Below are 23,738 nucleotides of genomic sequence, written 5' to 3' on the forward strand. Positions count from 1 at the left end.
CGAGTGGGGATGCTCTAAGTAAACACAGACGTGGTCCCCTAGGTCAAGGTTTCTTCTCCAGTAAACGGTCGGGACGGTCCCAATATCTGTCCGTCGGATCAAAGTCAAGAGAACGTTCCTCGCTCGTCATAACCCTCGTCCCGAACCCTTGTCGGCTCATCTTCTCCCGTTGCTCCGCCGCTCCGCCGCTTCCCATTTCCCCTCGCATCTCCGCCGGCCTGCCCGGGACCCCATCCTTCTCCCAACTCCCACGATGGCAGCATCGCAGGGTCCCATAGTGAGGGTACCATCGAGGTGCACCCCGGAGACGGCACGGGCCACGGTCGCGTTCGAGGTCATTGGCTACAGCCTGCACAAGGGCCTTGGCAGAGCCAAATACCTCTCTTCCGTGGCGTTCTCCGTCGGCGGCTACGAATGGTGCATCCGCTACTACCCGGACGGATACAGAGAAAAGGGGCCTGAAGACTACGTCTCTGTCTCCCTCAGGCTCTTGACCAAGAACGCCGAGGTGAGAGCGCTCTACACCTTCAAGCTTGTGGATCCGGTTACAGGGCAGTCGCATGTGGTGCGCTGCCCGGGACTGCCGCAACTATTCGACAATACAAATGCTTGGGGATGCCTGCTGTTCATGAAGAGGACTGTTGAACAAGAGTCCAAGTACCTGCGGGACGACCGCCTCGTAATCGAGTGCGACCTTGAGGTTATCAAGGAAAAACAGTTGCCACCGTCCGACTTGTCGGAAAATCTTGCAATATTGTTGGCGGAGAAGAAAGGAGCCGACGTCACTTTCAATGTTCAAGGGGAAGTTTTCCCTGCACACAGGGTTGTTCTTGCAATGCGATCGCCGGTCTTCGATGCGGAGTTATACGGCCCGATGGGGGACAATGGGAGGCAGGAAATAACCATTGAGGACATGCAGCCTACTGTTTTCAAGGCATTTCTTCACTTCATCTACACGGATTCGATGCCTTCCATGGATGACCTTGCTGATGATGACAAAACAGAGATGGTTAAGCACTTGCTTGTGGCTGCAGATAAGTATGCTATGGAAAGGATGAAGATGATATGTGAAGGCATCCTATGCAAGAGTCTTGATGTCGAGACTGTGGCGACCATATTAGCCCTAGCTGACCAGCATCATTGCAGCAACCTCAAAGAGGCTTGCATTGAATTTATGCTCTCTTCAAATAGGATCGATGATGTGGTTGCAAGCCAAGGGTATGTACACCTCAAAAGATCTTGTCCCGATGTAATTGTAGATGTGTTTGAGAGAGCGGCCAAGTCCCGTAAAATTTAGTATGCCAACCTGATATGATCCAGAGGGCGCTGCATTTTTGTTCGGTTAGGTAAAACAATGAAGACTTTGTGATTTCGCATGCACATCTTGGGTTAACGTGAGGCTGTTGTATCTTTTATTTTTTGGGATCTTTTGGAGTAGATGAGTTGGATTTATAAAATTCTATGTCTCCAATGTAATGGCTGGCCCGTCCTATATAAGTACACCTGGGATCAGTTTTGAGTTTCGCTATATTTTTAGCTCAGTAGGTGCCTTTTTTGTTATCTGCTCACTTTTATTTCTGGCTTAATCATCTGAGAACGATAAGCTTTGAGTCCCTAGCTATCACTTTTGGGATAATCTATTATGTATAAAAAACTTTTAATCGAATGCTAGCTGTTAGATTTTAATTAGAGACAAGCTATGTTACAAATGGCTTCTTGACATGATTGGCTGCACAAAAACGATGGAATTAACAATCTGATTTATGTGCCACTTTGAAGGGCACAGTACATCTGTACAGGTAAATTCTTATATGCAATTGGTTTTTGTTCATGAATTTTGATCATAAAGGGTATTTTGGAAAGGGAATGTTGAGTGAACCAGATTGAAACATGCAGGGGCCAGATGCTAAAGTCAGTAATGCAGCACTCTTCCTGAGGCAAACCACAATAGCTTACCTCAATTGTTTTTCCGAGGTAGCATGTTGGCATAAAAATCACCTTCTAAGGTTACTTGTGTGCCTCAATATGTTTCTGTAGTTGGGGGCACCTGGGGAAAATTTTGAGGTTGGCACAATTTATCTCCATGCGAAAAAATCATCATTGAGATTACCTTAATTCAGATCAGTAGATTTTGTTAGCTTAACATCTGTTTCTCAGTTTTCCTTGGTTTTCTCTTCAGTTGGTTTAATTACCCGGTGTGCTGTCATTTTTGTTGTTGTTGTTGTTGTTGTTGTTGTTGTTGTGCTTTCTGGTGCTTTCTTCTAGCAAAACAATGTGCTTTTAGAAGTGTAGTCTGGATAAAAGGGGCATCACTGCGTTATAGGTCAGTATGTTCATGTTTATCTCTCACACACAACAGGTTTGACAAATTGGCACTTCAATGCATACAATATATGCCTTCGTCATCATTTGTCCGATGAATGGACTGAATTCGAACTTAAAAAATAGTAACAGAAATTCCAATCTCAAACCATATTACAATGTTTGTGTTTGTTTTCTTTGTCGCTTTCTTTATTTGTATATTCAATTTGAGAAACTCCACAGGGTTTATAATAGGTTTGCTGTTTCCCTTCTCCAACGTACAGGCTATCTACAGGAGGTGAGAGTTGATGCTGTTTCTTGCATAATTTAATTTTCTTACTTAATTTTTCTTGAAGTGTCGCCTGAAACAACAACCTCATTATGGAGAACATACCATGCATTCTGAAGCTCTGCTCTCTGTATCCTCCACTAGATTAGGTCTCTTCTTAGGTCGAGTTGTAGTGCGGGGTGGTTGTCCTTTTTTTGGACATGTACATATAACCTTCTTTCTATCTATCAATGCATCGAAACGCAAGTCTTTTGCGTTTTCATGAAAATGTCTGTGGTGAGCCAAGCTTTGGTACTCAACCATACTATTGCCAAATGAGCTGTGAAGACCCAAACTTTGGCCTTGCAATTTCTGGTCGTGAACCAAACACCCCCTGTTACCTTTTCCTTTGGTGATAACTGGCTAGGTTCTAAAAAGATACTTCCTCCGTCCATAAAAGGATGTCGAAGATTTATCTAAATTCGGATATATCTATACATTAAAGAGTGTCTAGATACATTCAAATTTAGATGAACTTATGGCATCCTTTTATGAACAGAGGTTGTACTTGATTTCAGCAGAGAAAAGGGGATATGAATTGCCATCTGGTCCTTTCTCCAAGGTTAGAGGTGTACCAAGGTGTCCTGATATAAAGGAATTCCAATAAGTATAATTTTCCAGTGCATTTAGCCAATCCAATTTGGTAGGCTATGAACTATTTTGTAAAAGATTCTTGCTTCGATCTATTCTAAGCCTGCCGGTTAGCAGTATTTTTTTCCATCATAATTTGAACAAATCGTTAGATATCTTGTGTTAAGTATAGATTAATAGATACCTGTGGTCACCTTGAGAATGCCGTTAGTTATTTGTGTTGTAAAAGTGTCTATTACGACTGTGTAGTTCTATTAATTTGACAATTCCTTACGACATCTGTTCCAAAGGAAGAAAGTACAATATGAACTAAGGATGTGATAATTGCCGAAATCCGAAAGGATTGCTATGGCTTTGTAAACTACCATCTAGTGCAGGTCAAAAAATACATCCATATGTACAGTGAGAAATTGCTGACATCTTTGCAACAGGTAAATATTCTTCTGGTTATTCTCTGCGAAAAATGGTTCTCCTGATACAATATATTTATTCAAATTCAGATTGCAGACACAGTTCTTGTTAGAAGCTCCCAAGGGATACTACTATGCTGCTTCAATCACAAACTGGTACAGTATATACTTATAATCGAATGTTAGATAATTAAATCTTTTAGAAATGTATTCTTGGTAAATATATGATGCAACGTTTTCTACAAAATTCTACGATGCAAAGATTTTGATGCTTTTGCTTCCATCATAATTTCAACAAATTGTTAGACATCTTGTTTTAAGTATAGATTAGTAGATACTATATGGTACAGACTGTTTTGAATTTTTGGCGGGGTTGCCATGGCACCCTCCTATATCCACCTGTGGCCATGGCACCCTCCTATATCAAAGACTTTTTCCCAAGCAAGTTGGGGTAGGCTAGATATAAAACCTAACAAAAAAAAGAAACCAAAACAAGGAGAAAGAAAGAAAAAAGACGAGTAAATAAGGTTCTGGCACATGGATCGCTGATGTCCATGTCCATTCCAATCCCTCAAGTCTTTTTTTATCACCTCCATCCACATCAACTTTGTTCGTCCTCTACCCCACCTATTCTCCTCCATACTCTTTAGAATTCCACTGTTCTGTACCTCCGTTGGAAAGCCGACACAGGAAGCTTAAACAAAATGTCCCCTTGAAATAGTCTAAGCGGAGTTACAACAGATGTTCGAAAGGGAGAAAGTACAGTATGAACTAATGATGTGATAATTGCTGAGATCCGAAGGATTGCTATGGCTTTGTAAACTGTACCATCTTATGCAGGTCAAATGTACATCCATATGTACAGTGCGAATTTACTGACATCTTTGCAACAGGTCAAAATTCTTCTGGTTATTCTCTCAAAAAATGGTTCTCATAAAATATATTTATTCAAATTCAGATTGCATACACAGATTCATTTCTCTTCTACTTTCAGCAGTTTACTTTCATTTGAATTAGATTTGTCTAGGAAGATATTATTTATTGGTGTGCATTGTGGCAGACACCGTTCTTGTTAGAAGCTCCCAAGGGATACTTACTATGCTGCTTCAGTCACAAACTGGTATATACTTATAATGGAATGTTAAAATAATTAAATCGTTTAGAAATGTATGCCACATTCTTTTGGTAGCAAGGATGTAGCAAGGATTGTGTGAGCATATGGGCAATGGTTTCACACTCTGCTCGCATAAGGCACATGTGTCATCGTCGACGAGGCCGTGGCGCATTCTACGTTGAGCAGTCCAACAGAGATCAAGGGTGGCAAGCCAGACGAAAATTTTGCATTTGAGAGGTGCCCAACATTTCCAAATTGGAATATGAAATGGTGACCTTGGTTTTCCTTCGAAAAGAGCAGTGTAAGCAGATTTTGATGTTTCTGCCTTGGTGCTATGGAGGACCTTCTTTCCATATGATTCACTGCTTTTTCTATCTGTTTTGTACAAAATTTCGCATGTGGTATGCGTATAGTGTTGGAAAAGAAAATGCAATGCCGCCAAAGTATGCACATCTGCATGTCGTACAAAAGTAACGAAATAATACTCATGTACTACCTCCATCTCAAAGCTTAAGGCTTATATTTTCTTGAAGATATTTTTTCCATGTATGCATGGTCTTGCACTACACATATATACATGGTGATTCTATATATATCTTTCCAATGCAACTAGCCCTGGCAGATCAAGGGCAAGCAGCCGATATGCTATCCTGGAAAAGAAATAGAATGACATTTTTCTTTATACATTATCACCAACACGCTAAAAAACCCTGAATCACGGCTTTATATACTTTTGCCTTCCAATGCACATCCTAGCTTTTTTTTTTTTTTGCCTTCTTCCAATGCAACTAACTCGGACTCGTCCGTCGTGATGATATTGTTTGTCCGAATTGATCCCTGGAAAACATATGTGCAAATCCTAGATACCATATACACTCCGGTACCTGAGTACCGGCCTGACTCGATATGAACAAGACTACCCTCAATCCGCCTGCAGGGCTCAAAACTCAAAAGGACTCCGTGTAACCGTGTTCCGTGGATCTCTTCCGAGTCGACCACGTTGATTGGCTTCCGCGTTTATTTAAACTTCCAGCTGATCGAGTCATCTTCACCTTTTCAACTTCCTGTCCTCGATCGACGAAAACGCTCTTAGCCGCCGCCCGCCGACGCCGCCGCGGACACCGTACCGCCCTAGTTTTACCTCTGTGTTACTGTGTATACTACCGGCAATGGCAGCACTGCAGAGGCCGAGAACGACCACGGCGTCGACGTGCATCCCGGACACGGCGCGGGGCACGCACGTGTTCACGATCACCTGCTACAGGATGCACAAGGGCCTCGGCGCCGGGAACTTCATCCGGTCCGGCACCTTCACCGTCGGCGGCTACGACTGGTGCGTCCTCTACTACCCCGACGGAAACAGATCCGAGAACAACGATTATGTCTCGGTACTCGTCGAGCTCCAGTGCAAGAAATCCGTGGTGAGGGCGCTCTACGACTTGAGGCTCACAAACCAGGCCACCGGGAAGTCGTCCTTGCTCTTCTCCCGGCCGTCGTCCTTCCCGCCGTTCAACTCCTGTAAGAACGAGCCTCCCAGGGGCGCTGCCAGGTTCATGAGGAGGGACCTCCTGGAGGAATCGCCGTACCTGCACGATGACTGCCTCGTGATCGAGTGCGACGTCACCGTCATCAAGGAAACCCAGGTCCTGCCGGCCTACAAGACGTCCGAGATCCAAGTGCCGCCGTCGGACTTGTCAGATAACCTTGCAAAGCTGCTGCAGGGGAAGAAAGGAACGGACCTGACCATCAAGGTCAGCGGCGGGGAGGTCTTCCATGCTCATAAGATTGTGCTCGCGATGCGGTCGCCGGTCTTCGATGCGGAGCTCTTTGGCCCGATGGGGGGCAAGGAGAAGCAGTGCATAGAGATAGAGGACATGCAGCCCGCTGTCTTCCGAGCATTTCTTCACTTCATATATACAGATTCACTGCCTGCAATGGATGACTTCGACAGCAACGACAGCAAGGAGCTTGTGAACCACTTGCTCGTGGCTGCAGATAGGTATGCCATGGAAAGGTTGAAGTTACTGTGTGAGAGCATCCTCTGCAAGAGCCTCGACGCCAAGAGCCTCGCCGCCACATTAGCTCTGTCTGACCAGCATCATTGCACCAAGCTCAAAGATGCTTGCATCAGATATATCAAACACTTCGCATAGAGCAGAACAGAGGATATGTTAGTCGCAACCAAGGAGCATAGTCACTTTTTTTATTTTTACACAAAGGAGCATAGTCACCTGACAAGAACATGTACTGCGTGATGTCTTTATTGTTTTATTACTGATGTCTTTATAGTTTTATTATTATATAATAATATGTGCGGGGAAGCAGAAGAGTTTCGCCAGCTTTAAAATGTGGATCCGCAGTTGATTTGTCAACATTTAGTTTATTGACATTACAGACAGACAGAGTGTGGCATTTTGTAGCTCGGGCTACATGAGCTTTCTCGATATCCCCCTTCCTCCCGTGTCGCTCCCGCTCGGGGCGACACCGGAGGACCCCCAAACCCTAGCCGCCTAGTACCTCCTTCCCCCTCCCTCCCCTCCCTTGCCGCCGCCAGAGGCGACCGCCGGAAAGCCGGCGCGGTGCCAAGGACGACAGCGGCGAGGCTGTCGCGGCTCTGCCTCTCTAGCGGAGGGCTTTATTTATTGGTATGCCATGTCACCACCTCACTCTCTTTCTTTATTTATTGGTATGCCATGTCACCAAAATGTCTTGAGATGTGTGATGTTACTAGCTATGTTACTCCCACTATGAGCAGTCTAACATCACACACCTCAAGGCAAAATGAGTCTACAACATAATAAATGATACAATGCATGACATCACATATAAGTTACTATCCACTATAAAGGTAGTAACCAAGACTAGTAACATGGCATATGTTATTAGTCTAAGTTACTCCCCATTATGACCAGCCTAAGAACTCAATTACCTTATCTCTCCTATTCTCACTCATCAACTAAGCAAACATATAGTATTTTAATTCTTATAGTCAGCTGACTCACACTTCCTAAAATATAATGAGTGTACAAGCTAATTAATGAAGACAACTAGTATGATACTACTTTGATGATACTGCTCATAGTGGGAGTAACTTAGCTAGTAACATCACACAACCCAATGTATTTTGGTGACATGGTATGGCAACGAATGAAGAAAGAGAGTGAGGTGCTAACTAGCTACTATGTTACCATAACATCACACACCCCAAGACAAGTTGAGTCTACACTATAGTAAATGACACAATGCATGACACCACATATTAGTTACTACCCACTATGGAGGTAGTAACTTAGACTAGTAACATATGTCATGTTACTGGTCTAAGTTACTCCCCACTATGACTATGAAGGTAGTAATATAGAGTAGTAACATGTGCATGTTACTACTCTATGTTACTTCCCACTATGACTAGTCTAATGTCTTATTAGCCAAGCTAATAACCATTGTGTATGTGGTGAACATGAGCGAATGTAACATCGTATTAGCAAATTGGTATTGCAAACAATCATAGAATTGCTATCTTATCATAGTGTTCATAATACCGGGATCCTATTTGTAAATAAACACAATGTATTTGTTGCAGTACCCAAGATAGTGGCCATGTATTTATTACAATAGGGGTATCTAGATCAAAATAGCTGTCACCGTAAGTTCTCTATCTTGTTTTTAGATTTGCGTGCGGTTAAATTTTGAGTTCTTTTGTTGATTTTTTTTGTGTGCAAGAAACTGATATTGATTAACTGCAGATCTTACAGACCAGTCCAGAACAAAGAAGAAAATTACAAGAAAGACCTTCTGGACCTCGACGCCAAGGACGACGAACAAGACGCTGTGCCGGCGCGCCGCCGCACCACCTCCCCTCTGGCCTTGGAACAGGAGGCTCCCCTGTACGAGCGGGAAGTCGACACTCCTCAGATCCGGAGATCCTCCACCTCGCGTCGCCAGAAGCATCGAAGCAGCAAACCACATCAGCTCGAAACTTCAGCTGGGCCGGAACCGCCGCTACTCGGTCGCCGGCAACGGGGAACTCGCACCACAACTCCGAAGATCTGCGGCCGAGAGACGAGCGAACGGCCGGCGACGACGCCCCGCAGAGCATCACCACCGAAGAGGAGAGCCGCCGCTCCAAAAGTCCACTCCGACCGCGTCGCCATCTTCCCGACGCCGCCGGCTGGAACCTGCACAATCCTACACTACAAACAGAAGAGAAACGAGGCTCCCTCGCCCTCCCGCCGCCGGAGCGGCCGGCGGAGGACGAGGGACCCAGCGAATCGACGGCGTTGAGGTGGATCGGCCGGTGGATTCCAGAAATCGCCCTGCGGTTACTGTAGCGAGGGGAAAGGTCCAGGCTCCTTCTTGGATGATTTGGAAAGAAATAAATTCAACAGAAGAGCTTGCTCGGACCAGCAGCTCTTTCACAAAATGGTTGACGAGGCAGCCTCATGGTGAAGCACTGAAGCGCAAGAATCAGAACGGTGCAGAATTGGCTTAGAGACGACGGTGTAACGTAATCTACTCGACCTGATGGGTGCTTGAGCAGGCCTACTTCTTTCTTTATAGTTCTCTTGCCTCCTCTGGCTTCTAATTGGTCCTCTGTGACTCCTTTCTTCATGATAAAACCAGCAGCTTGCTGTGTTTTCATTAGAAAAAAACAGTTAATCTCATAACCTGAGCTAGTTTCCTTATAAAAGCAAGAACGGATAAAATTGCGTGTATATTCGACAAAAAAATCACACCTTGATAGTCACATGCTTAGGATGTCTATACATGCAGAACTTCATATGCAATGTATCATTTTGCGTCTAATCATATTCATACTTATATTAGCCATACAGTATTGCACATAATCATGAACTAGTGAGATGTGCATCGACAGAGAATCTTGTTCCTATTGCTAATATTTATGACTTGTCGACTTCACTAGATTGATTGATTCGATAATCCTAACCCCAGGTGTGCACTTCAGTTCAACTGATCTTTAGAAGTTCACTAATCATTTGATTATTTCTGTGCATCTTAACAAAACGGATCAATAAAAATCTATGGTTTTACCGTCATTTCGAATTAGGGCAGAAGTAGACTAAGCCCTAAGCCCCTACCACCCCAACCGCCCATTCCTCCCCAATCAATTCTGGAGCGAGTAGAGGATGCCCTTGAACCTCTGGGCCCACTTGTCGCCCTCCGCACTAGCCTCGTGATGATGGTGGTCTTGATCGTGCAGCTCCAGCCCAGCATTCCTCGACTGAGGCGGCCTTATCCCATGCATGCTCTCCTCTCCGATCTGACAGCCAATCCGTGGTCACCACGTCCCCAGGACCCGGCTCTCGGTCCAGACGACCTCAACCTCGATTCATCGCAGCGACCACACATGCTTTACTTTCCATCAACGTCAGCACGCCCTCGTCATCTTGACGCTCATCAGTGGCATCGACATGAAGATTTTGTTGACCTGATCATTCAATCAAACCTTAAACAATCTGTTGACAGAATGGCGCAGTGAAGGCCAGCAGCACCACTAACTGAATCTTTTGTGCATTCAAGATGCTCTGATATGTTCATTCGACCTGAAATTGTCCTGATATTTGTCCCTGGGGAGCCAATTCATTTCGCGGCGTACTGATCAATTCGTTTGGTAACAACCGTTGTACAACGACAACTGATACTGATATTGATGCTTATATATACGAATTTATTTTGCAGGCAAGGCTGGATCTTAGCCTGAACTAATTAACACGGAGCAAGGTTGTTATGCACAGAGACAAAAGCCATACATGCAAAATGAACTACATCGGCAACTGGGACTGAATAATCAAAGAAGTTTGAACAATGGGAAATGGATCGCATCACCTGGGGAGGCGGCAGGAACTATCAGCCTACGCAGAGAGAGCGGCTCCACGATTGTCTCTCCACAGAATCGGCATGGACAGGGCAGCGATCGTCTTTAATCAGGTGGAAGAGCTGGTGCATGAAAGTGTACATGTAAAGCGCAACAAAAGGAAATTGGAAATAATTTTGCAGGTCGAAGATACATTCCATGACCTGCACGTAGTGATGCACGGTGACAACCGGGACGCGCCAATGACAGCCTCCTGTTTCCGTCATCTAAGTAAGTTGTTAATAATACTGTATTTGGTTCTAGCACACTGAAAAGCAAACAATCAATGTGAGCAGCTACGTGAAAACTATTCAATCTCTGCTCTGCTTGCACATGAAATTCCCAATCTGGAGTACTGTGACTTTACAATTAGTTTTACATAAAAAAATCACAGTGACTTGGTGACTGAACCTAGCACACAGTGACTTGGTGCTTTTCATATGAAAAAGATGTGCACATGAAAGAAATTGAAGATGTTGGTTTGACTGAATCTATTCATGGTCATGGAAGGTCAAAGAATAGGTAGATTAGTAATTCAGTTTTTATCGGATTGAAAATGTAGGTAATAGTCTATCTGGGCATAACAATTGCACCAGAAAAGCAATAGAAAAAACGAACAATAACATCATGATCACAATATTGGGAATGTCTTAACTGGGAACAAAAAAAATCTAAGCCGACGGAGCCTCTGACAGCAAGCAAAAGAGTTGTGCTACTGAACAAGCATTTTCTTACCTATGTCAATAAGCCTCTGAATTGTATATGAGGTTCCCAAATGATATGATTATTACAACAGGTATGTAAAAAGTAGGATCAGAGAGCATTCCTTGTTATTTTTAAAATACCAAACAGCTTCTCAGCAGCATATGGGAGAAATAATAAACAGAAGCTAGATGCAAGGAACTGAAATGTGAATAGGTAACTGGCTTATCGGATCAACAAGCCACACAAAATACAAGTAGAACAATGAAGGGAGCACTCACATGCCTTCAAAAATTTTAACACATTTCTGTGCACAACACATGTGACATAAGATCTAGCTCCAGAGCTAACACAACAACTAAATATCCAGCAAAAGAATAATCTACAGCAGTTCCCATCCAAGCAAAAGGCTGTCATCAAATATCAAGAATTAATGTTCCCGATTAAGCATAGATTGAACTCCTAATTTGGGAGTTAGAGGAGATCATCAGGAACTATAACAATGTGAATCGTTGCATTATGGCTTGTCCAATTTTACAGAAACAATAAGCTAACAGTATGTTTGGTCGATATAAATGTGTAGATGATGACCAACTAACAAAATTGTGCTTCTAGGATAGAAATAAGTATCACATTACACAGCAGGCGATAAGCAAGATACCACGGGCGACAATTATAATAAAGCAATCTCACATTATGTAAGCTCAGGCGCATAGAGAGCAAAAGAAAAAAAAACAAGTAATTGGTAATAGTTAATTCTATTGGGTTTCATATCCATAGAAACCAATTAGAATTTACTATTATGAGATTACTTAGAAAAGCACCAGTGGAATTCTAAGGAATATGGAAAATACAAGGAGGGGCAGAGGACGACCAAAGTTGACATGGGTGGAGGCGGTAAAAAGAGACTTGAGGGACTGGAATGTGCCTAAAGATTTGGCTCTTGATAGGACCACATGGAAATCAGCGACCCATGTGCCGGAATCTTAGTTTACTTGTTCTTTTTCTCTCTCCTTGTTTTGGTTTCCTTTTCCTTATGTTTCCGTTGGTTTCATATATCTAGCCTACCCCAACTTGCTTGGGAAAAAGGTTTTGATGTTGTTGTTATCTCATAAGAGTAACTGAAAAATACCTCTGACATGAAAGTACTAGCAAGTAACAAAAACATGAATCAAAATATCATAGGCAACCCAGAAACCATTACAATCATCCCCGACAATCAACCGAAATACGGTAATAAAACCAGTGTATGATCTTTACATCAAACTACTACAAAACATTATGCAGAGCCATTGGCTAAACCTAAACAAGAGAGCTGTAATTAACGGATGCCGTAATGCATCTACCAATGCCACCAGAAAAGAATGTCAGAATGAATTTGTGTATGTGTTCAGAACGTTTGACAGAGAAGTTCTAAGAATCTACAGATGGGACATAATTACCATACCAGGTATCAAATATATTGTATCTTGCAACACATAGATTAGGCGGATCTTAATAATATAGATCAGGTCCCTACTGCCTAGATCCATGTCAGTAGTGTCTATAGATGTGAAAGTTCAAATAAAAGAACGCACGCCTTAATGGATATCACACACGTTTTCTTATAGGAAACCTGAAAAAAATGCATATTAAACTTACACCTGGCAAAGTTCAAGTTAGCCAATGATTGTTTGTTAGAATCAGAAACAATTAAATTCATTTTAAACCTATATTAAATAATCAGAATTGAGGAGTCAATATAAATGATTCTTTTGTCTGAAATACCTTCAAGATGATGGCTTCAAACAAAAATATATATGTTGTTGAAAAAAAAATTCAAACCTCACTAAACAAAAAGGCTAAAAATCTTATTGCACTACAGTATCTACATGCTTAGGCCAAATTAAAGCGATATTCTGCTGCTATCACAAATCTGAATATTTTTTACTGGCCTAACCAAAGAGATTTGGGACATTGATGTAGTGAACAAATAAGTCATATAGCTATCATTACACTGCGAGTACAGAATTCTGTAAACTCAAGAAAAATAAAATATCAAGGGAAACAGCTATGAAAAAGAAATCCTCGAGGATGAAAAATCTTATGCGTCGAAAGTGATGGAAATAAATCAAGTATTCAAACCTTTGTAGTCGTTTCATAATAATAATCAGTAAGATGTGGAATGTGGAATGTCCACACAGATCAGTATCACCTATGAAATTGGCTCGTCAGGAATTAACAACTATGTGCAGCAAGTTACAGCCTAGATGCATCTAGATCAGATTACATTTGATATAGTATTAACATATATGGCAATATCATAGCAGATCCTACAGATCATAATACAGTCAGGTTTACAGTTGTTGGCACTTACCTGAACACTGAACTAGAGCCGGCATTCCACCAATCTTCTCAAACATTGCATCCTTTTGAAAATACCAAGAGATAACACCTGAAACTATCTCATTGGATGATCATACAACAGTACAGACAAATGCTTTATGTATTAGACTTAATAATCTGGAAGAAAACAAAACAGTAAAATACACTCTGACAGTGTGTACAATCCATTCCCACAGGATACTGCATTTCTGAATTGGTGATAAAAGTACGTTGCTGGCAGGCTCCTTAATTCTCCATGTCTGGGACTAACGTGAGGTCAAACCTTCCACAGTTTAAGCAATAGAGAAAAATGAAAAGGCAAATAGCATGAGATAGTAGTAGTAAAGCATACCCATGCAATCCCTTCTACTACAGTTGAAGTAACAGGAAAATAAAAGTTTTGCGCAATCCTTGCTCGATCAAAATAAATACTATTAAAAAGTTGTGTGATACCTTTTAAAAAATCATTATGCAAAAGAGAGTTGAACACGGATCTATTAGTATATCAAAGTATTCACATGAGAAAGAAAGCATGCAAAAGAAAATTGGCTTTACCGATACACGTAGCAAAAATAATGCTTCTCATTTTGACAAACGCTTGGTGCGCATGGCACAAAAGCATCAATAGTGGTGATGAAAAATAAAAGAGAAAAACACAGACATTCATTGACTATGAATCAAATAGCTTCTGGGTGAAGCATGAATCAAAATTGCACTCTACAATATGGAGACATATCTGCTGCCTAACATTGAAATATATAGGCAGTGTAAGCTAAATCATGAACCTAACCAAGAGTATAATTTAAGCCTGGTTGGATTAGTTGAAATTCCATCAAGAAGGGTCTAATCAAAAGCACCTAACAACATCAGAATTTAATCATCATGTATCATCCAAACAGCAACGTGTGAAACTAATTAGAAGACCAATTTGATGTTCAGTGGCAAGATGTCTGGACTTGTATTCGTCTGTGGATCTGAAGCACAACGACCACCCAACATTTTAGTCTGTAATTGCTTCCCTGCCTGGAATTGGCTGTGTTAGGAGAAGAGTGTGGTAAAAGCAGAAGGTTAGTGCAGGTGCAGTGTATACGTAGAAATCCCACTTGATTAACCCGAACTACCATGTCACCATCCCAATTCTTTAGCGCCGCCTCATTCGTTTGCAGCCTGATGCTATCAGCTTGTGATGGCACCTCTTCTGATTACTTTTCCTTCCACCACTCGAACTTCCGCCGCCGCCCAATTATTCCTTGTCACTTGATTAACCCAAACTACCTTGTCACCATCCCAATTCTTGAGCGCCACCTTGTTCGTTTGCAGCCTGATGCTAAATAAGCTTGCGACGGTACCTCCTCTGATTACTTTTCCTTACAGCACTCCAATTTACACCACCTCCCTTGGCTCCAACCACCACTCGAGTACGAACCTGCGGAGCAGCGATGAATCAAATCTGCACAAGGTGGCAGGAGGGAGGTCAAGAGTGGCAAATGAGAAATGGGGGAGAAGCAAACCATCGTCGCAACTCGTCCTCACCTGCTGGGAAACATCCCCGCTGATTCCCAGCAGAGACGCCTGCCGGGCACTGGTACCCGTTTTGTTTTTCTCCCGGATGCAGGACATGTTTATTTCTCACTCGAATGTCAGCCTGCTGCATGCGCTGCAGCATGGCAACGCAAGCGTCCTGTGCTGGTGGCACTGTGGACTGCGGTTGGCATGTCAGCTCTGTGGGTCCCTTGCAGTCGTCTGGAAGGGGGAAGCGGCTTGCCCTCTCTAAGTCCACTGGCATCGACACAGATAGAAAGCTACGCATGGTTATAAAGTGTGTCGCTGCATTCTGCTCTTGGGAGCAATAGCCTGTCCTTGTGTGAAGCTAGAACTATCCACTGTTTTTATGAGACGAAGCAAAGCTTTACTGAAAGCACTCAACTAAAAACCGCACCGGCAAGGCTAATCTTACACCGAATCTGGTGAGCTACTGAGCTTAGGTGCCACTGTTCAGGGTGATAATATACGGTTTGTGCTGGGTTTTTCCTGTTCTTCAACCCAGCCCAAATGCAGGTGGTTTGGCTGGGGTGGGCTGGTTTGTACAGTTTAGAGAAGGGAACTGGTTCACTGGTCTGGTTTCGATGGTTTGCATATCAAACCATCCCCAAATATATAGATGCAAGTGGGTCAAAGTTAGGGTACCCACTACCCTCTTTAGTTCAAAAATATTGAACTAACTTTTCTGATGACATCATCATTTTACAAAACTTAGTTCAAAATTTTGCACTAAAGAGGGTACCCTAACTTTGACCCACTTGCATCTCTACCCAAACAGCAGACAGCAATGACAGCAGGCAGGAAAATACTCAAAAATACTATAGTCTATATGCATGGGAAAATCCCAGAAATTGAAGGGAAAAAACAGAACAGGTACCAACAGCGCAGAAATTTTGCATCAAAGAACTTGTGCCAACACACTGATACTCCAATACAGGTACAATAATAACCATGAATGAAGCAGTTCTCCAACAAAATTGTTAACATTCAGACTGGCATTTATTGATGTTACTCAACCAGTATCAATGTTCTAAAACCATAATGGAAAAACATAGCCAAAATAATCTCCCACAGACTACAGTTACTTTTGAACTCGTACCTTAGGCCGATTCTCGAGCATCAGACCCACCAAATTAGTCACCTGAAAAAAATCACCACAAATAAGAGGTAAGGAAAAGTAATCCAAGACATGGTAATCAAGGACATGGTACATCAGGGCAATGTAGTGCTGACTAAAAACGTTCAAAGAAAGGGCGAAATACTAGAGGCCGAAGAGTGCATATTCTGAATTTAAATTAACAGCAGCTGGGTGCATATATGCTACTGGTTCATGTCAAATCATTAATGCAGTTTGGGCACGCATGCAGAATTAGTAAACCAAGCACCAAGTTAATTGAATAGTGTGAAGATGCATGATTGAGGAAGCATGCTAGTACATACAGACATATGCAGAGGGTGACAATCCAGACTAAGATGATTCCTGCCATGCTTCCTCACAGTCTAAGTGCACCACGCTCTAATAATAGATTGGAACGCCAATGCTTGACAGATTAGCCACCAACAATTCCATGTAACTGATGCTGCTCAAATGCACTCCCCTCTTCAGCAAAATAAGCCAAATCAGGCTCATATCCAGTCAGTTTCATCTCATCAATCAAGTAATTCAACATGTCATACAGCTCCCTCGATCTCGGATGGACATTATCTCCTACAAGGAAACCATGCATTTCACTTTGCACCTCAATCCAGCTACAACCAGGTTCCTTCTTAAGCCTTCCCTGCCTCATTAACCTTCTTGTCCTTGAAACGTCAACCCATTTCCCTGATTCTGCGTATACATTTGACAGAAGAATGTAAACTGAAGAATCCTCAGGATCTAGTAGCAGAACATTACTGGCAGCAAGTTCAGCCACCTCAACATCCCGATGGATCTTGCAAACGCTTAGGAGAGTCTTCCAAATGACTGCATCAGCTTCAAAAGGCATGGTGCTGATAAACTCCCGAGCTTCTCGCGGTCCCTTTGACCGTCCTAGTATATCTACCATACAAGCAAAGTGCTCCAGTTGTGGTTCCAATTTATAGCGGGAGGTCATCTGATGGAAGTAACGGCATCCATCATCCAACAGCCCAACATGGCTGCAAGCCCGAAGTACAGCAACGAAAGTTGCATGGTTTGGAACCACATTCTCTTTTTGCATCCTATCGAACATCTGGAGTGCTTCTACTCCTTGGCCATGCAGCGCGTAGCCACATATCATAGCATTCCATGACACAAAATCCCGTTTGTGCGCCTTCTCAAACATTAGCAGCGAGTCTTGCATGTACCCACATTTGGCATACATATCTATAAGAGTACTGGATATATATTCATCTACCAGCATTTCTTGCTTGATTATCTGACCATGGATCTGTTTCCCGATCTCAATGGTAGCTAAATTAGCACAAGTATCAAGAACAGTGGCATACGTGAAATGATCAGGCTTTAGTCCCATATCTAACATCTGTGAGAAGAATTTCTGGGCATCCTCACTCTGTTTGTTCAGTGAAAATCCTGACATGATGGCATTCCATGAAACAAGTTCTTGCCTCCCAATTCTGTCATGAAGTTTCTGAGCATCTGTCATCATACCACACTTGCAGTACATGTCAACAACAGTGCTAGCTACAAAAGCATCTGAACCAAGTCCTGATTTGATAACCTTGTCATGAACCATCAACCCAAATTCCAAAGATTGTAAAGCTGCACAAGCCTTAAGCACACTGCCATATGTGAAATCATCTGGTTCCATACCAAAACGTAGCATCTCATTAAAATGAACTACAGTGTCCTCGTAGTGTCCATTCTGCTCAAGAGCAGCAATAATAGCATTCCAAGAGACTGAATCTCGTTGCTCCATGTCCTTGAAGACAAGGTATGCTTCTACCAATGCTTTGCACTTCCCATACAGATCAAGAATTGCATTTCGGACACAGATGTCCGCATCAAAACCTGATTTCATTGCTAAGCAGTGGACTTGCAGCCCTTGTAAATACCCCTTAATCTCTGCACAAGCACTGAAAACCCCCGACAAGCTGACTGCATCAAAACCAATGCCTGACCTGGTCATGAACTGAAACAGTTCCATGCCCTCATTTCCTAGCCCTGCGCGCACAAGCCCAACCATCATGGCATTGCATGTCTCAACTGTATGACTGGGCAAGCCGAAGAATGCCCTTTTAGCATCCACCAAGCTATTAGCCTTAGCATAAACGTCCACAATGGCTGTCCCAACAATACGGTCAGTATTGAACTTATTCTTTATGGCATGCGCGTGTAACTGCCTACCAGTGCTCAGGCATGACATTGCTGCGCAGGATCTGAAAGCGCTGGCATAAGCCGGCTGGCTCACCCCCATCCCTGACCTCTGCATCTCCATGAACAGCTCCAACCCACGCGTATACTGACCATTTTGAACACATGCAGCAATAACTGCACCCCACGAGACCCAGTTCCTATCCGGCATTGCATAAAAGAAGAATAACCCGTCCTCCAAACTGCTGCACTTGCCATACATGTCCACTAGAGCACTCCCAGTCCGCACATCGATCCCTAACCCTGTCTTAACCGCCAATGCATGGATTTGAACACCTAGTGCCAAATCGTCCAAAGCACCACACGACTTCAGAAGGACGGCAAAAGTTGTCCGGTCAGAGGCAACACCAGAACGAGCCATCTCCAAGAACAGGGCCACCGACTCCTGGTATATGCCGCGCTGGCAATAGCTCGAGATAAGAGCGTTCCATGACACGACATCCGGGTTTGGCATCGCATCAAAGAGAGATATAGCGGTTGTGATGTCCCCAGAGTGCGTGTACGCAGTGAGCATGGTGTTCCATGAGACGGTGTCCCTGTGGGGCATCGCGTCGAACACCCTCCGGGCATAGGCGGCGTCCGCACAGCGGGCATACATTTGCAGGAGGCAGTTGGAGACGAAGGCTGTGGGGACGAACCCAGACACAAGCATGCGTGCATGCACGGCGAGACCGGCGGCGAGGGCAGCGCGGCCACCATGTGCGCACAGCTGGAAGAGGTGGGAGAACGTGGAGTTGGTCGGAGCCGCCAACGAGGGAGGCGCCACCATGAACAATTCTACAACAAAAATGTTGAAGATAGTTTAGTAATTGGATACAGTTCATTGGAAATCAGGCCTACATAATCTATCCAGTTGCTGCAACTTTGCAAACAAGTTGTAAAGTTTGTATGATTTGCGGTTAAAGTGTTGAACTTGTACCTAGCTTGGAGAACGAAGTCACAAATGGGTTGGAGCCTGCTTGCTGCTGAAGTGCTGCTGGACTTCTCCCCTCTGCCGGCGACGGGCAGGAACGGGCACCGGTCGCCGGGAGCCCGGGACTGCGCCGTGGGGCGCCGCCGGCCTCCCTGCTCTGCCGCTAAGGTTAGGGGCAAGGCCGGACCGGGGAGCGCCAGGAAGAGAGAAAGATCAGCCGTAGAGGTAGAGTGGATTATCGGCGGGAAAGGAGGCGGTGGCGTGACGGCGAGCGCCGGCGACGGGAGACGGACTCTGGTGTGGACTGTCAAACAGAACGAATAGATGGGGTGTTTTTGGAGTACAATTTCCTGTGGCGCAATTGATAGGTCTTTTTGCGCTCGCGGGGCCAACCGGACCAAAAACCATGTTTTCCATTTCCTTCCGTAGCACAGGTCGAACCTAGGGCCGGTAAGCCATTTTCGGCGACGGATTTCGCATGTCTAAATTGTTTGGAGGCCCGTCGTGGATGTTGAAATGATCGCTATGTAAATTGTCCATTTACGTCGGGGAGTAACTCGGCGGTCCGACGCATTTTGGAGAAACTTGCATGAACCCCTTCCTAAATTGCTTGCACAGCTGCGAAGTCGAATCGAACAAATTAAACATACAAACTACAAGAACAAACACACTGCCAGAACAAACAAATTTTAAACTAGCTACTTCTTATACTTCTTGTTAGAAGGTCCCGTCTCGTTATCCTCACGGATGCGCTTCCTGCTCGTCACCTCCTCCAAAGAGGTACTGCCGGTCGACGCGTCCGATGAGCTTGAGTTTTCCTCCAACGAGTGTATTAGGGTCTTCCTCGTCGTCGGTGAACGGATGATGAGCCTCCGCCTACATCTGCGCCCGCGTCTGCGCCCGGGCCCTCGCCTCCTTCCTTGCCGCCGCCTCCTCCGCCTCCAGCCGTGCCCACCTTGCGTCTGAATCGTCGTCCTCGCCGTCGTGGCCAACGGTGTCCCCCTCCTCCTCTCCCTCCGACGGCGGGGAGCTAGAGTTGCTCGGCGTGGCAGCTCTATCCCACCAATGCCGCCATCCTGGCGGCTTCCCCTCGATGTCGGTGTCCGATGACAACGACAGGTTGCTCATGCTGGCTAGCCGGTGTTGGAGAAGAAGATGAATGGCAGCCGGTTGGAGATGAATTAGAGCGGGCGCATGGGTCTTATTGAGTGGGGATTAATGGCGGCGCGTATAACGAAGAGGTCTGCGGTTGCTCTTCCGCGGTGGTTCGGCGCTCCATTCCGGCGGTTCGCGCGTCGATCGGCGCGGTTGCCACTCCGGCGGTTGCCCTCCCGGAAGTTGTTCTGCTTTAATTCGCGCCGGCTCGAGCCAGGGTCACTGCCAGGCGGGCCAATGGGAGAAGCGAGCGCACGCTCGGCGCGACCGCGCAGCGTCTGTGGAGACACAAACGTGCCGCATATTTGCGTCGTGTTTGCGTCTCCGCGGATGGCTCGGACACTATGCGTCGCCCCGATGGAGCAGGGTGCAGGGCCATTTCCAGTCCGCGCGGACCGGAAACGATCGTGCAGCGTCCGTTTGCGTCGCCCCGTTAGAGGTGCCCTTAGGTAGCCTGGACATCCCTTCCCTCGCATTGGGCCAGCAATTTTTTGCGACACACCCGGGAGCAACGTTTGAATCGGCCGTTTTCAGCCGGTCTACCTCGTTGTCGTTCAATTTTGCACGCGGACGTGCAACGGTTGCACACGTGAAGAAGCATAGGAGACACCGCATTTTCTCGGCCCTTTCTCCCCACTTCCAGTCATCGGTTCACTCCTCTCTCTCCACTCGACTCCCTCACTGACACACGCCAACGTCCCATCAACCACTGCCCACGGCCTCCTCGCCTCCCCCACCTCCTTCCGCCCCAGCGCCAACGAATCTCATCACCCCAACGGTCACCCGATCGAACCCTACGCAGTTGCACATGGTCCAGGAGTACTAGGCAAGCGGTCATGATGCGGCACCATAGATCGATCTCGGTCGAGTGCGGTCGTCTCTCGTCTCTTTGAGGCCCGTCGGGATGGGTACGAGGAGCGCGTCCGTGGCCGCACTACAAGCCGTTGGGATTCGATCAGCGTATCCCGCGATTGGGGTTTTTCAGCCCTGCAACCTAGGGTTTGCTTCAGCTAGGGCGGCGACAATGGCGGCGGGTGCAGAAGGCTCCAGCCGGGAGATGGAGCCTCCGCCGAGGTTCGCCTCTACCCTAATGCACGCGCCAATGCCATGGGGCCAGCCGCGTTTGGATGCTCCCAATGCCGCGCCGCCACCCTACGGCTGACTTCGTGCTCATCAACAACCATCAGCTCCATCAGTGCCCCGTCCTATGATCGCTAGTCCAGCGCCGTGTCATCCGACCACTGCTCTGGCTCCGCCTCCTCCTGGATTTGGGTGCGACCTCGTGGACCACATGTCGGTGCCGCTGCGTGATACGTTGCAAACGTATCTATAATTTTTGATGCTCCATGCTTGTTTTACACCAATTTATATATGTTTTGCTCATACTTTGTTACACTTTTATACATTTTGCGGCACTAACCTTTTAACAAGATGCCACAGTGTCAGTTCCCTGTTTTCTGTTGTTTTGTATTTCACAAAAGTTGTACAGGAAATATTCTCGGAATTGGACGAAACAAAAGCCGAAGTCAACATTTTTTCGTAACGAAGACAGAGTCCATAGGGGGTCGAAGAGAGGCAGCAGGGCGGCCACGCTATCCCTAGGCGCGGCCTAGCCCTGGCCCGCGCCTAGGGGTGGTGTGGGCCACCCTGGCCTCCACCGACATCGCCCCTCCGCCTATTTATTCATGATCTCGGGAAAACCCTGAAGACCCGAGCCTCCATCCACAAAAAGTTCCATCGTGTCCGCCATTGCAGTCCCTAGCTCGGAAGGGTTCTGAAGCTCTTCTCGGCACCCTGATGGGGGGAATCATCGCCGGATGCATCTACATCGCCATGCCCGCCTCCGAAGTGATGCGTGAGTAGTTCATCCCTGAACTATGGGTCCATAGCAGTAGCTAGATGGTTGTCTTCTCCAATTTGTGCCTCGTGTTTAGATCTTGTGAGCTGCCCTACATGATCAAGATCATCCTTATGTAATGCTACATGTTGTGTTTGCTGGGATCCAATGAATATTGTGTACTATGTTGAGATCGATTACATATTCTTGTCATATGTTATTTGTGATCTTGCATGCTCTCCGTTGCTAGTAGATACTCTGGCCAAGTAGATGCTTGTGACTCCAAGAGGGGATATTTATGCTCGATAGTAGGTTCATGCCTCTAGTTTTCTGGAAGAGTGACAATAACTTCTAAGATTGTAGATGTGATGTTGCTACTAGGGAGAAAATAACAATGTTTTATCCAAGGGTAATTCTATTATTTACTTTACACACATTGATTAATGTGATATTCAGTTGCTAGCAACTTAATACTGGAAGGAGTTCAGATGATAACTGGAAGGTTGATGTCTACGCACGCTTCTATTCCTGTAGACAGTGTTGGGCCTCCAAGAGCAGAGGTTTGTAGAACAGCAGCAAGTTTCCCTTAAGTGAATCGTTTATCGAACTCAGGGAGGAAGAGGTCAAAGATATCCCTCTCAAGCAACCCTGCAATCACGATACAAGAAGTCTCTTGTGTCCCCAACACACCTAATACACTTGTCAGATGTATAGGTGCACTAGTTCGGCGAAGAGATAGTGAAATACAAGTGGTATGAATGAATATGAGCAGTAGTAACGGCGTCAGAAAATAGCTTGCCGGCGTGCAGTTGATGGTAGTAATATTGCAGGAAGTAAAGATGCAGTAAAACGAGTAAATAAGCGATGATTGCAGTATTTGGAAACAAGGCCTAGGGATCATACTTTCACTAGTGGACACTCTCAACATTGATCACATAATAAAACCACTCTACACTCTCTTGTTGGATGATGAACACCACTAATTGTGTAGGGCTACAAGAGCACCTCAATGCCGGAGTTAACAAGCTCCACAACATTCGATGTTCATATTTAAATAACCTTAGAGTGCATGATAGACCAACGCAATTATACCGAGTACTAACATAGCATGCACACTCGTCACCATCAAGCTATGAAAGGGGGAATAGATCACATCAATACTATCATAGTAATAGTTAACTTCATAATCTACAAGAGATCACAATCATAAACTACGCCAAGTACTACATGATGCACACACTTGTCACCATTACA

The 23,738-nt window shown here is 45.0% G+C and overlaps 3 protein-coding genes across 3 annotated transcripts; 2 read left to right on the plus strand and 1 right to left on the minus strand.

Annotated features, from left to right (window-relative positions):
* Window positions 1–253: 253 nt before the first annotated feature.
* LOC124682848 (BTB/POZ and MATH domain-containing protein 1-like) lies at window positions 254–1,297 on the plus strand. Its single transcript, XM_047217466.1, has one exon. It carries the CDS (start codon window positions 254–256, stop codon window positions 1,295–1,297), a length of 1,044 nt encoding a protein of 347 aa, XP_047073422.1.
* Window positions 1,298–5,913: 4,616 nt separating this feature from the next.
* On the plus strand, window positions 5,914–6,897 carry LOC124682849 (BTB/POZ and MATH domain-containing protein 1-like). The gene has a single exon (XM_047217467.1). The coding sequence runs from the start codon at window positions 5,914–5,916 to the stop codon at window positions 6,895–6,897; it is 984 nt and encodes a 327-aa protein (XP_047073423.1).
* Window positions 6,898–15,997: 9,100 nt separating this feature from the next.
* LOC124682850 (pentatricopeptide repeat-containing protein At3g02330, mitochondrial-like) lies at window positions 15,998–19,608 on the minus strand. Its single transcript, XM_047217468.1, has 3 exons — window positions 19,499–19,608; window positions 16,668–19,356; window positions 15,998–16,368 (listed from the first exon to the last, which is right to left on the minus strand). The coding sequence occupies exon 2, from the start codon at window positions 19,346–19,348 to the stop codon at window positions 16,778–16,780; it is 2,571 nt and encodes an 856-aa protein (XP_047073424.1). The 5' UTR covers window positions 19,349–19,356; window positions 19,499–19,608; the 3' UTR covers window positions 15,998–16,368; window positions 16,668–16,777.
* Window positions 19,609–23,738: the final 4,130 nt, after the last annotated feature.

Source organism: Lolium rigidum, chromosome 1, assembly GCF_022539505.1.
Source record: "Lolium rigidum isolate FL_2022 chromosome 1, APGP_CSIRO_Lrig_0.1, whole genome shotgun sequence".
Lineage (NCBI taxonomy): Eukaryota > Viridiplantae > Streptophyta > Magnoliopsida > Poales > Poaceae > Lolium > Lolium rigidum.

Coding starts and splice junctions, on each gene's coding strand:
- LOC124682848 (XM_047217466.1), top strand. CDS start 254: ATGGCAGCATCGCAGGGTCCCATAGTGAGGGTACCATCGAGGTGCACC.
- LOC124682849 (XM_047217467.1), top strand. CDS start 5,914: ATGGCAGCACTGCAGAGGCCGAGAACGACCACGGCGTCGACGTGCATC.
- LOC124682850 (XM_047217468.1), bottom strand. CDS start 19,348: ATGGTGGCGCCTCCCTCGTTGGCGGCTCCGACCAACTCCACGTTCTCC.